At 38.7% G+C, this 14,169-nt stretch overlaps 1 protein-coding gene across 5 annotated transcripts in view; it reads left to right on the plus strand.

The window, feature by feature from the left end:
- The window catches only part of col27a1a (collagen, type XXVII, alpha 1a), a 228,928-nt gene that overhangs the window by 145,488 nt on the left and 69,271 nt on the right, over window positions 1-14,169 (plus strand). For all 5 annotated transcript variants that reach the window (XM_073934154.1, XM_073934155.1, NM_001163294.1 and 2 more), the window contains 5 exon segments: window positions 6,716-6,769; window positions 9,226-9,270; window positions 11,656-11,709; window positions 11,805-11,849; window positions 14,003-14,056. In XM_073934154.1, coding sequence (XP_073790255.1) covers window positions 6,716-6,769; window positions 9,226-9,270; window positions 11,656-11,709; window positions 11,805-11,849; window positions 14,003-14,056 — 252 coding nt within the window.

A 14,169-nucleotide genomic window follows, 5' to 3' on the forward strand; every position in this document is an offset into this window, starting at 1 on the left:
CCAATTCGGTGGAAGGGGATGATTGGGAGGCCATGATCGTATGCCTGCTCTTTCACGAGAAGTGCCATGGGATTTTTAATGACCACAGAGAGTCAGGACCTCAGTTTAACGTCTCATCTGAAAGATGGCGCCCACTGACAGTGTAGTGTCCCCTTCACTTTTACTGGGGCATTAGGACTCACATAGACCTCAGGTTGAGCGCCCCCTGCTGGCCTCACCAACACCACTTCCAACAGCAACCTAGTGTTCCCATAGTGGTCTCCCATCCAGGTACTAACCAGGCTCAGCCCTGCTTAGCTTCAGTGAGTAACCAGTCTTGGGCTGCAGGGTGATATGGCTGTGGTAGTCAGTATTTAAAACACTCCCAACTACGTGAAAAAGCACAAACTGTGCACAATTTCACTGTGTGTGTGTTTCCTGGACTGTCTTTCACTGACACTTACAGCAGAAGCCCCTATTTCATTGCGATTAAGAGAATGAAAGTACTCCATCTCTCTCTCTCTCACTGTGGCCCATTTGACCTGTTGGCATGACTTTTCCTATTCCTCTTGGCTGTTACATCGATTCCTCTGGATACAGATACGAGCATGTGTCTGCGGAGTTTTCTCTACCGCGTCTATCATGGTGTTTAAACCAGGGTTTACTCATCTGTGAAGAGCGCCAGCCTGTAGAGCCAATCACAGCCCTTTTAGTTGAGTGTGTGACCAATCAAAAGGGTGTAAGAAAGGACTTTCTAGACAAGGCTCAGAAAGCGAGCGGGATATTTATGTGTTTATTTGCTATAAACACTTTTGCTAGTATAAGGACGGAAAAATCTGCTTTGCACCATGGCGCATGGTCTAAAAGGGTTGAGCTTATTTTCTTAATGAGTTATAGGTGTGTTTTGAGAATAAACCAATCAGAGTCTCATCTCCCATTCCCTTTAAGAGTCAGTTGCGTCGCGCCATAGCGCATTTGGTATTTACATGATGACTTTGTAAGTGGAAAAACCGAGCATTTTACTAGCAAGAAAACCGTTAAACAGAGCATCTTCATCGCGAGAATGAGAGATAAGGCATCTCATAATCTACTTTCACTTTAGCTCTCGTGGATAGGGAAACATTGTACGCACAGACATCAATTAGCCTATAAATAATTAATTTCGTTTGTTAAGCGCAAAGATTTGTTTCAAAGCTATTTCTAAATTTTGTTCTAATTTCCAGCAAACGAATAAATGAACAATAATAACGAAGTGTGCTCAAACAACTGAGTTATATTCTAAAACACATGCTGTGCCCCATATGGTCTAAAACCTGACAGGTGGGCAAATCTAAGCTTGTTTTTAATAAAAAAAAATATAAATATAAATATAATAAATAAAACTGCTAATCATAATAACATTATACAAAAGCAAATTGTTATGAATGAACTGAAAAAGCCTCCCGAGATGAAGAAGGCATGAAGGCAGTGGTTTTTAAATTTATTTAGGCTAGAAAATAATATGTTTTGTAATATTTAATCCTTTATATTTATATCCTACATCTATTCTTATTATATCCTATATATATATCCTTAATATTTAAATTATTTTTCATATGTGAAGATATTTGCGTATTGCTCTACATCTTGTGTGTATTAAGCAGTGTGTAAGCGAGGCGCAACTCTACGCTGGACAATAGACCGGCTTTGTTTTGGTCTATTGAAAAATCTATCATAGTTTCTCAAAATAGCAACACGCCAGCAGTGCACCTCAGAACGCCTTCCTTTTTAGACCAGAACGCCTATAGGCGCACATATGAGCGCAAATGCATTTGCTATTTAAACAGTGTGGCGCAAAACGTCAAAACGACTCTTGCGCCAAGCTGAAACTAGCAAATAACAACTGCGTCGCGCCACATTGCGCCGGGTGTATGATAGGGCACTAAATATTTGACTGTTTGTATTAAAAGACAAAGTTGTATTACAAATAGTATATAAATATATTCATACTATTTAATACAAGAATTGCTGCTGTGAAGAAAATATAAAACTGTATGGAAAGCATCGACACTGCACTGTTATGCACCGAGATATTGAATTGAACCAAATCGATGGAATGATAATCGTAACCGAACCGTGAGACCAGTGTACGTTCACAGCTCTAGTTTGTGGTTTTACCAGCCCAGATGTATTTTTTTGTAGTCCTCAAACTTCGTTCTCTGTAGACTTCGCTAAGCTAAAGGCTGATTTATACTTCTGCGTCAAGCGCACACGTATGCTATGTCGCAGCCTACGCGTCGACGCATAGCCCTATGCCATGGCCGTCAGCGTTGCTGGCGTGCACCTCTTAAAAAATGTTACTACACGTTGCAACGACGCGTAGGGAAAGCTCTCTGATTGGTCGGCTTGGTAGCGCGGACGAGTCACTTGACGCAGAAGTATAAACCAGGCTTAACTCTGTAAAAGCCAATGTCTTCCTTTGCATTGAACTTTGAGCGTCTTACATTCAGAGATGCTGTTTATGTTCACACGGCTACATTACACATTAAACAAAGTTTCAAATATGATATCATAGTGGACCACCCCTTTAGTCATTCGCACTCAGTCATTTTAAATGAACACAAACGTTTATAGTTTATTAAAGATGCAAACCCCTTGCTGCACATCAGCTGCACCTTCATCATACCCCCTAATACCTGCAGCCTGAGGACTATCATGAACATTTATGAGCGTCAAAAGTGCTGGATCTGTTTGGCAAAATATTTGACTGCGGGTCACTGCAAATCAAACGACTCAAAGTGAAGTTTATTCACAAACTAATTTCGAGAGGATCACGTGCTTATGATTGACACGGCTGGCCCCGAGTCAAGCTAATGTACGAACCACCAATCAGACTATTCCTAACCAAGTATAAATAACCAAACACCTTACCTTAAGTCATCTTCGTCCTGAAGAATCCCCCCTTCCACCCCTTCGCCTCCTCCTTTGTCTACAGGGCAGCACGGCGGCCCAGTGGCTAGCACTGCGGCCTCACAGCAAAATGCCTCCGCTTCGGGCATCTACCCAAACGGTCAGCATTTTCTTGTGGTGTTCATGTTCTCCTTGTGCTTGCGTGGGTTTTCCCCGGGTCCTCCGGTTTCCTCCCCCACTCCCAAAAACTTGGCACTTAAGTAAATTGACTAAACCAAATTAGCACCAAATTCGATTCAATTCTGTCAGCAACGCATCACCTTAGCAACCCTCACGCAGCAGGAGGGAGGGGGGTTCTCGAGATCTACCAGAGCTCAAACTCCCCTCTCGCCCTGCAACGGGAGGGAGCCCCGGGCTCAAGGCTCTCATGAGCTCGGGGCTCTCTCCCAGGACAGCATGCCAAACTAGCTTATCAACAATCATCAGCTAAGTGTGAACTCTTGAAATAATAAAAAAAAATAAACTAAAGCTATGTCCACTGTGCTGAGCGAAAACCCTTCTCTTCTGTTGAACTGAATTGTCACATCATCGATGACGAAGGGTGCTCCGGCTCTGAAGGCAAAAAGTGCAATGTGAGTGCGGGCCAAGGGGGAGAATGGAGGGGGGACAATCATGCTTGGGCACAGTTCAAGACGATCGTGCCCAGTGTGAGCACACCCTCATTATGCCTGACAAGCTGTTTGCTATTCAAACTATAGTTGCACTGAATGACATTATGGTGGGTGTTTTTGTTTTGCTAATGGTGCTTGAGTTATTATAATTTGGTCAGAAAAAATAGACTTGCTGCATTATACCCTTGTTTTGATGTCTTATTTGTTTGTATGTGAAACAGAACGTTTGTACTTCACTATTGCATCATGAAATCCTCAGTGTCTCCTGCACTTGAGACAGAATAGACAGAGAAAGAGAGAGAGAGTCATACAGAAGTTGTTTAAATCAGCAAGACCTTTGACCTCCGCCCTCATAAACTTCCTGTTGAATCAGCAGGCGTCAGTGTGTGTTATATGAGTGATGTCATCGTTAGCCGTGCTAAGTGTCACTGCTGCTCTGATGAAGTGTTAGCGAGTAACTCACAGTTTTTAGTGGAGACCTGCTGGATGGCAATATTTTAAACAAAATCCAAGCGATTTGCAACCTTAGCAACTACATGCCCTAGCCGTAAATCTGAGCATGTAACTCTGTGGGCACATTTTTTTCTTCTTTAGTAAACAGTTTGTGACAATTTAAGTGATTTGAGGTGGCTCAGTGGTTACACCGTCGCCTCACAGCAAGAAGGTCACTGGTTTGAGCCTAGGCTGGGTCTGCTGGCATTTCTGCGTGCCGTTTGCTTGTTCTCCACGTGTTGACGTGGGTTTCCTCCAGGTGCTCCGGTTTCCCCCACAAGTCCAAAGCAACCCAGGCTCATTTTGAAAACGTAGTCCTGGATGTTTCTGGAGATCTCCAAATACGTCCCAGGAGGTACATATTGTTGCAGTTTTTGTTTTCGCGAATCCACCAGAGGTCGCTGTGTATGCTTTTTGAGATCTCAAATTTCTCTTACGAATGCCATTCGCGCCTGCTGTTCTCGCGTAAACCCACCAAAGGCTGCTGTGGACTGACTGTCTGTCCGACTGACTAACTGGCTGATTGACTGGCTGGCCGACTGACCAATCAACTGACCCACCCTCCTCCTTCCCTAAACCCAACCAATTTTATTGACTGACCCGCCCACCCACTTACTTCCCTAAACTCAACCAACGACTTACAAAAGCCGTCCAGATAAAGAAAAGCCCTCGTCTTTGTGGTCAACTCCCTTCTGTGTCTCAAGTCCGCTGACGTACACAACGGACTAACTGGACAAACTGGTTGCATTGGGAAAGCCGTCCACATGGAGGTAAGCGGTCAGCTGGTAAGCGCGAAACGGCCCCGTATTGGTCGTTAAAAAAATGAGATGCAGCCATACAGTACCATTTGTGCCCGCTGTTCTAGCATAAACCCACCAGAGGCCACTGTTGACTGACTGAATGACCGACCAACCAATCGACTGACCCACCCTCTTCCTTTCCTAAACCTAACCACTTTTATGGACTGACCCGCCCACCCACTTACTTCCCTAAACCCAACCAACGACTTACAAAAGCCGTCCAGAAAAAGAAAAGCCCTCGTCTGGTTTTTACCACATTTTCGGATTTTACCACATTCTCACCCTGTTATTCACTTGTTCATTTTATTTTTTGGATTCTTGGTTTTTTGTCTGTCTTACCTGATATCTGGAACCGCTCTTCCCCAGACTCGAACCCAGTCGTCCTTGTGGTCAACTCCTCTCTGTGTCTCAAGTCCGCTGACGTACACAACTGACTAACTGGACAAAATGGTTGCAGTGGGAAAGCCCTCCACGCGGTGGTAAGCGGTGGACTGGCAAGCGCGAAACCGTCCCGTATCGGTCGTTAAAAAAATGAGATGCAGCCATACAGTACGTACCTCCGGCTACATCATTTGCGGTCTCCAGAAACGTCCATGGTACTATGTTTTCCGAATGAGCCTGTGTTGGTACAAAGACATGTGCTATAGGTGAAATAAACTAAATTGGCAATGGTGTATGTGTGTGAATGAGTGTGTATGGGTGTTTCCTAGTACTGGGTTGCAGCTGGAAGGGCACCTGCTGTGTAAAACACAAGCTGGATAAGTTGGCGGTTCATTCTGCTGTGGCGACCCCTGATGAATAAAGGGACTAAGCTGAGGGAAAATGAATGAATGAATGAATAAGTGAATTGATAGTAATGTGTCGATCTCTGTGACCGTAAACCTATGGACGTTTCTGGAGATCGCCAAATACGTCACAGGAGGTACATATTTTCGCGAATCCACCAGAGGTCGCTGTGTATGCTTTTTGAGATCTCAAATTTCTCACGCGAATGCCATTTGTGCCCGCTGTTCTCGCATAAACCCACCAGAGGCCACTGTTGACTGACTGTCTGACTGACTGAATGACCGACCAACCAATCGACTGACCCACCCTCTTCCTTTCCTAAACCTAACCACTTTTATGGACTGACCCGCCCACCCACTTACTTCCCTAAACCCAACCAACGACTTACAAAAGCCGTCCAGAAAAAGAAAAGCCCTCGTCTGGTTTTTACCACGTTTTCGGATTTTACCACATTCTCACTCTGTTATTCACTTGTTCATTTTATTTCTTGGATTTTGGTTTTTTGTCTGTCTTACCTGATATCTGGAACCGCTCTTCCCCGGACTCGAACCCAGTCTCCTTGTGGTCAACTCCTCTCTGTGTCTCAAGTCCGCTGACATACACAACTGACTAACTGTACAAACTGGTTGCAGTGGGAAAGCCCTCCACGCGGTGGTAAGCGGTGGACTGGCAAGCGCGAAACCGCCCCGTATCGGTCGTTAAAAAAATGAGATGCAGCCATACAGTACGTACCTCCGGCTACATAATTCGCGGTCTCCAGAAACGTCCATGGGACTACATTTTCAGAATGAGCCTGTGTTGGTACAAAGACATGCACTATAGGTAAAATAAACTAAATTGGCAATGGTGTATATGTGTGAATGAGTGTGTATAAGTGTTTCCAAGTACTGGGTTGCAGCTGGAAGGGCATCCGCTGTGTAAAACATATGCTGGATAAGTTGGTGGTTCATTCTGCTGTGGCGACCCCTAATGAATAAAGGGACTAAGCTGAGGGAAAATGAATAAGTGAATTAATAGTAATGTGTTGTAATGTTGGTCTCTCTCTCTCTCTCTCTCTCTCTCTCTCTCTCTCTCTCTCTCTCTCTCTCTCTCTCTCAGGGTTTTCCTGGTGATTTCGGGGAGCGAGGGCCGCCAGGACTGGATGGGGAACCAGTGAGTTGCCTGTTTTGATCTTTTTCCACTTACAGCAGATAAAACATTCACAACAGAGATGATGAGACCTGCACACACACATAATGCCTCAAACAGTCTCCTCAAACTGTGTGCTGCGCTCATGTGTGTGTTTTCGGGGTGAACTGCCTCTTCACGTGTGTTTGTGTGTCAGTGATGACTGTGTGTGTATGTGTGTATTCAGGGTGAACGGCCTTATCATGTCTGTTTGTGTGTCAGTGATGACTGTGTGTGTGTGTGTGTGTGTGTGTGTGTGTGTGTATATATGTGTGTGTGTGTGTGTGTGTGTGTGTGTGTGTGTGTGTGTGTGTGTGTGTGTGTGTGTGTGTGTGCGTGCGTGCGTGCGTGCGTGCGCGTGCGTGCGTGCGTGCGTGCGTGTAAACAGTCTTTATCTTGGCTGAATGATATTTTCCACTCAGCCACTTCTGTGCGCACACACTCAGACACACTCAGCAGCAGTGGTGGATGTTCTCTACATTTCTCTTTCTTTTAGCCGCAGTGGAAGCCAAATTGAATTTGGCGAATGCAAACAGGGCAGTGAGGGGTACGAGCTGAATAAAGCTGGATTGGCTTGCTCATAAACACTCCCTCAGCCTGATGATGTTGCTATTAGAGGGATTTTGGTTAAGAGTGAACGTTGACTGATTTGAAAGACTTCTTTGAGTGATTTTGATTGAAAGACTGATTGATTTATGCTGTGCATGGCAACACAGTGGCTCAGTGGCTAGCACTGTCACCTCAAAGCAAGAAGGTCACTGGTTCGAGCCCTGACTAGGTTGCATTCGTGTTGGCATGGGTTTCCTCCGGGTGCTCCGGTTTCCCCCACAGTCCAAACACATGTGCTATAGGTGAATTGGGTGAACTAAATTGACCTGTAGTGTATGAGTGTGTGTGTGTGGATGTGAGAGTGTACGAGTGTTTCTTAGTACTGGGTTGCAGCTGGAAGGGCATTCGCTGCATAAAACGTATGCCGGAATAGTTGACGATTCATTCCGCTGTGGCGACCCCTGATAAATCACAGACTAAGCCAAAGAAAAATGAATGAATGAATGTTAAATAATATCTTTGCCCGTTTGTTTGTTTGTTTTGGTGGTGTGTTAGATCATCTCTTTTCCCAAACAGAATTGTATTAATTTTTATTAAAAATAAAATTATTTAAATAACATTTATTTTTTTTATGTTTTGTTTTGTGTTTTTTGTTTTCTGTTTTGTTTTATTTTGTGATTTCTTTTGTTTTGTTTTATGTTTTTTTGTTATTGTTTGTTTTGTGTTTTATTTTGTTTTTCTGTTGTTTTGTTTGTATTTTGTTATTTTGTTTTATTATTTTATTTTTGTTTTGTTGTTTTTTTTGTGTTTTATTTTGTGATTTGTGTTTTTTGTGTTGTTTTTATGTTTTGTTTTGTGTTTTCTTATTTGTTTTGGACTTGTTTTGCTTTTTGTTTTATTTTATTTTGTGATGTTTTTTTGTTTTGTATTTTATTTGAGTGTTTTTTGTTTTGTGTTTTTTGTTTTTTTTGTTTTATTTTGTGATTATTTGTTTTTGTTTTGTTGTTTTGTTTTGTGTTTGATTTTGTGATTTATGTTTTTGGTGTTGTTTTTATGTTTTGTTTTGTGTTTTGTTATTTGTTTTGTTTTTGTTTTGCTTTTTATTTTATTTTTGTTTGTGATTTGTTTTGTTTTGTGTTTTATTTTGTGGCTTGTTTTGCTATGTGTTTTGTGTTTTTGATATTTATCTGTGTTTAATTTTATTATTTAGATAATTATTTTCATTCATTCATTCATTCATTCATTCATTCTGTAGGGCTTGTGTTAGATCAGCTTTTGTTAATGACTTTATGGGTTAATATTATTTTTTATCACTTTTCTGTTTTGTTTTTATAATGTGCCCTGTGACATACTGTAAGGTGTCCTTGAGTGCTCTGAAAGGCGCCTATAAATAAAAGGTATTATTATCATTATCATGTCTTAATTTCCAAAAAAAAGGATTGTTCAGTGATATATTTGTTGATCAGTTTTTTTGGGGTGGATTAAAAAATAATCCTTTCCAAAACTGCTTCTGATTGGTGCGCACAGTAGGTGACATCATAACCGGAAGTCAAACCCCACCTACTTTTTTTACCTGTAGAAGTGGGGACTTAAAACAGGAAGTTAAAAGCCCTCTTATTTCCTGTTCTTCCTTTCCTGAAAGAGGAGTGAAGTGCTCCTTTCATCCTTTCATCACACCAGGGGAAAGAGAGGAAATGGCTCCAGTGCTGCAGAGCCAACGACAAACCATCTCTGTTCCTTCAAAAACACACACACACACACACACACACACACACACGCGCGCGCGCTCATTTAATATCTGCATATGAAGAGAGTGCATTTACACAGCACACACACATACACACATATGCCGTCTGTGTGTGACGCTCTTTCTGTTTCTCTGTTGGTCTCAGGGAGTTATTGGAGCTCCTGGTCCTCCTGGTGTCCTCGGCTTGATTGTAAGTAAACTGATTTCTTTCACAGATTTGTCCCTCAAAGTGAGCTGAATGTGACAGAACTTTCTTTAAGCTGCACAAAAGTTGTTTTCATATCAGTTGACATTTCATTTCTTACATGCAAGTCCGTGTTTACGGTAGGCTTGGGAAAAAAAGATGACCTTAATAGTCAGAGATGTGTAGAGATTACATTATATGCAGGAGAAATATAATATTTTGTATTTGAATGTATGGAGGCAGTTTTTTTATTTATTTAATTCAGTAGGAATGTTTTTATTTGTTTTATTTTTCAAGCTGGAATTGTATTATTATTATTATTATTATTATTATTAGTAGTAGTAGTAGTAGTAGTAGTAGTATTGTTGTTGTTGTAGGTGTTAACATTTATTCTTATTATTATTGTTGATGTTATTGTTAATGTTGTTTTTATTTTTGTTGTTGTTGTTGTTGTTATTATTATTGTTGATATTATTATTATTATTATTAATATAATAATAATAATAATAATAATAATAAACAACAACAACATTATTGACATTATTGCCGTTTTAGCATAAGTAAGAGACAGAAACTAGCCAGACAGTGAATTGTGGAGCAGGCTAAATCTAAAAAAAATTTTTTTATTTTTTGTCAGTTTACTTTTTTTTACTTTTATTCTTGCTCAAATAAAAATATATTTGTAGAGCAATCCATGTTTTGTTGTTATTAATATTTTAATAAACTTTAATAGGTAGAATTGTCTGAGATATGAGCAAAAGCAAGTGATGCATTAACGTTTGATTTTTTAAAAAAATCTTGAATGTTTCTAAAAATCTTTATAATCATTAAAACAATTTATAAAAATAATAAAACAATTAGTTGAATAATTGTTAAAATATTGAATGATATTAATGATATGACGTAGTTCCGGAAACTTCCTACTTCTCTGTTTATCCTTCAGACTTTACGGTTAGTTTCTTCTAACCGCCCCCTGTATTAACCGCTTCAAAGAATATCACAACGGCGAACACAACAAGTATAAAAGGCTTGTTCATTTCATGAGGTCAGCGGAGGTCATCGATGTTGCGCCAGGCAAAAGTATAAATTCAGCTTAAATCATGTGCTAGATAAGTTGGCGGTTAATACCGCTGTGGCGACCCTTGATGAGTAATAGGACTAAGCCGAAAATAAAATAAATGAATGAATGAATTGGATAAATAACTTATTTCAATTAATTACAGGGGGACCAATTAAAAATGTTTTTTAATTATTTGGCATTCTATTAAATACATTAAACATACTTTAAGCCTAAAGTAACCTCAAAATTAAAAATATAAACAATTATCTAAATAAGTCACATTGCACCTGTAACTTTATTCATTATTGATGCAGGGCCTGGCTAGTAGGGATGTGCATGTAAAATCGCCATGGTATGCACATTTGTGTATGTGTGTGTGTATGTATGTGTATATATATATATATATATATATATATATATATATATATATATATATATATATATATATATGTATTACTCCGCCAACATACAGCCAGCAAAAAGTAATATCATACTCGTTCGTGTGATATATATATATATATATATATATATATATATATATATATATCACACGAACGAGTATGATATTGTGTTTATACAACATTTTGACGGCATAATTGTGTATATAAAAACAAAATCAAACATGGAGAGTCTCAAAAACCCTTTTGTATGAGGAACTACTTTCTTCCACATTCAAATCATAAGCTGACAGTTAAACAGCTGAGCAAGCATTTTTTTAAACTTTAGATCTGTAGTGTCTGCTTTTTGCTGGCTGTATGTTGGCGGAGTAATACACAAAGAGTAAAGAGGCTGTAGGAGTTCTGATATTGCAGAATATCGCACGGCTATCAGCCAATCAGATTTGAGAACCAGACAGAACTGTTGTATATATATATATATATATATATATATATATATATATATATATATATATATATATATATATATATATGTATATATATATATGAGATCATGTGTCTCCTCTTACATCAACAATACATCAAAACCCACAATATTCCCAAAAACATGTAATATTAAGCTAATCTTTCACGTAAAGTTCTTGCGAAGTGCATTGAAATGTGCATCTTTGTTCAGTGTGTGAAGGAATAGAGTAACTCTTTCCTTCAACTGCCAATAGCATTTTCTTTTCATCTTATTCTACCAATAAGAATGATGAATATAGCAATAGCATCATGAAGGGGCGGCACATGGCAGAAACTAAAAAAAAACATTGATCCATTTGGGTGGAGCAGGCTAGCTTATAGATATCCTTAAAACAAACATACTGATACTAACATCGAAATAACCGTTTGATTTCAGGGTCTTTAAAACATGTCTCATTGCTTTTTCAGGGTGATATGGGCCCCGCTGGGACAGTCGGTGTACCAGGACTAAATGGGCTGAAAGTAAGTCAAAAACAAAAACACATACACGTCCTTCGCTCAGCATCCGCTTTAGTTTATTTAGTGTACATGTTTGTGCGTGTGTGTGTTTGTTCCAGGGCGTCCCGGGGAACATGGGCGAGTCCGGACTGAAAGGTGATAAGGTGATCTGAATACTCTGTTATTGGCCTGTTTTACAGCAGCATGTGATGGAAATACTCTCTCCCCATTGGCCAGACTGTGTTACACATGTTTTTAAAAGCTCCACCCCTAATAGCACGCGTTCAGAGAGATTTTAATTTGGTTTGTCGAAAGAAATTTTGACCTTTAAATTTTAATGTTTCAGTTTTTTTTTTTTTTGCTAGTTTATAAGAGATTTGCTTCCAGATTTAAAACATTAATGGGATGTTTACATGGACACCAATAATCTGATTTTAATATGATTAAGACAATATTCTGATTAAGAATCTTCCATGTAAACAGCAATTGGATTAATTTAATTCGATAAAGGTCATAATTGAACTAAACAGAAATTGTTTTAAGACATGTGGAGGGTGCAGAAGATAGTCTATAGAAGATCTTCTATATCTAGAAGATGGAAGATAGTCTATACACATGGCTGTTTGACACTATTCTCTGCATCTAACAAGTCAGAGACACACAAATCGAGATTTGTTTCCCCATATGGCATGCTGTATACAATTCTATTGAAACTACACTCTTTCAAGAGTTCATACTCGCATCCAATATCTCGTTTGTCATGGGGGCATGCATGAAATGTTCCTGAGTGAAAGTGAAAATCCCAAACTGCAGTTAAAGTCAAAATATTTGAAATGAGACACCCGAAATTACATGAAACTCCTGAGAAAATTTAAATGCATTTAGGTGCAGTGATGCTATGATGTTAATAGGCATCACGAAAGGAACATTCAAGAAGCAACTCATGTAAACACCTTAATCATATTATTGCCTTTTTCAGATTAAGGCAAATAATTTGATTACTGATGTCCATGTAAACCTAGTCATTGATTACAATATAATATTTTTTAGTATTGAAATTTGACAGTATCTTGTAATAACCACTATTAAAACTCACAGGGTTTTTTCCCCCAATGAGTGCCCTATAAAGGGTTAAACTTGATCAGTGATAACATTTATAAAAATTTGTTTATTTTTTCCCATTTATTAAAGGGTGATTTGGTAAAAGAAACGTACTAAAAATAATATTATAAATCTATTAATTATTAAATATTTCAATTAGTATTAAATGAAGAACTTGTTTCAGTTAGTTACAAATTGACCAATTAGAATTTAGATATGTTGAAGCACTGAAAGTATTAAAGATCAAATTAAACAATAAAATAAAACCATTTACATTTAAATAATATTTAACATATTGTATCATATTTAATATATTAAACCTTAATTTATATTTTTAGATACATTAAATCAGTGAAGTTGTCTTTAAAATGGTCCAAAATGTCTGTTTAGCATTGGGACTGCTTCAGTAGGTTGATGCACAGCTTTATACTAAGACATAAATGTCCTTTTTAAAAAAAAAATTCTTTTTTAAAGATCAGCAAGCCATTTTAGTCCTGTATTGACAAACATGGATTTGTTTAAAACAAGACAAGGACTGTTAATTTAGCTAGCTTTTATTAAATTAACTTTCATCTTAAGACAATAAAGTTCCACTGACATATTTTAATGTTGCTTAAACTTATTTTGAGTTAAGATGGCTTGAACTATTTAGTCTAGGACTAGTCTTAAATGGCCTTAGAACTTGTCTGTGAAAGCAGGGGAAAATCCTCAGTTAAAAAAAAGAAAAAGTGTGTTAATTGACAAACAAATGCTGTCTATAGAAGGATGGTTCAGCCAAAAATGAAAATTGTCATCATTTACTCACCCTTTAAAATCTATTCAAATTTGGCTTTCTTCTGTTAAACAAAAGAAGACATTTCGAAGAATGTTGGAAACCTGCAACCACTGACTTCTTTAGCTTTTGTTTATTCTACATTGGAAGTCAAACTTTGTTTATTTGTAAATGTCTTCTTTTGTGTTTAGCAGAAGAACGATTGTCATCAAGGTTAGGAAACGCTTGACGGAGAGTAAATATTGGGTACATTTGAGGAAATGCTTTTTATTGACTTATTAATAACATTCAAATGGTCGGGCTTCTTCCTCTCAAACTGAAATGCATCTTTCCTAACTGGACTTTTTTTCTGCCCCATCACTTTCTCTGATCTCTTTTCTGACTTTGACTCGTTTCACAACTTATTTCTCACTTTTTCTTTGTCTTTCACTGTTTGTCTCTCAGGGTGACGTTGGGCTTCCTGGAGAACAAGGAGAGATTGGCTTCCAAGGAGACAAGGTACATCTTCACCCCATTTAACCTCTGTCAAATACGTACACATATGCAAGGCTTTACCGTAACATCTGCCAAATGTGGGTAGATTTCGGTTGTGGCGGGTTAAGGCTGATTTA

This window comes from Danio rerio, chromosome 21 (genome assembly GCF_049306965.1).
Source record: "Danio rerio strain Tuebingen ecotype United States chromosome 21, GRCz12tu, whole genome shotgun sequence".
In the NCBI taxonomy this organism is placed as follows: Eukaryota; Metazoa; Chordata; class Actinopteri; order Cypriniformes; family Danionidae; genus Danio; species Danio rerio.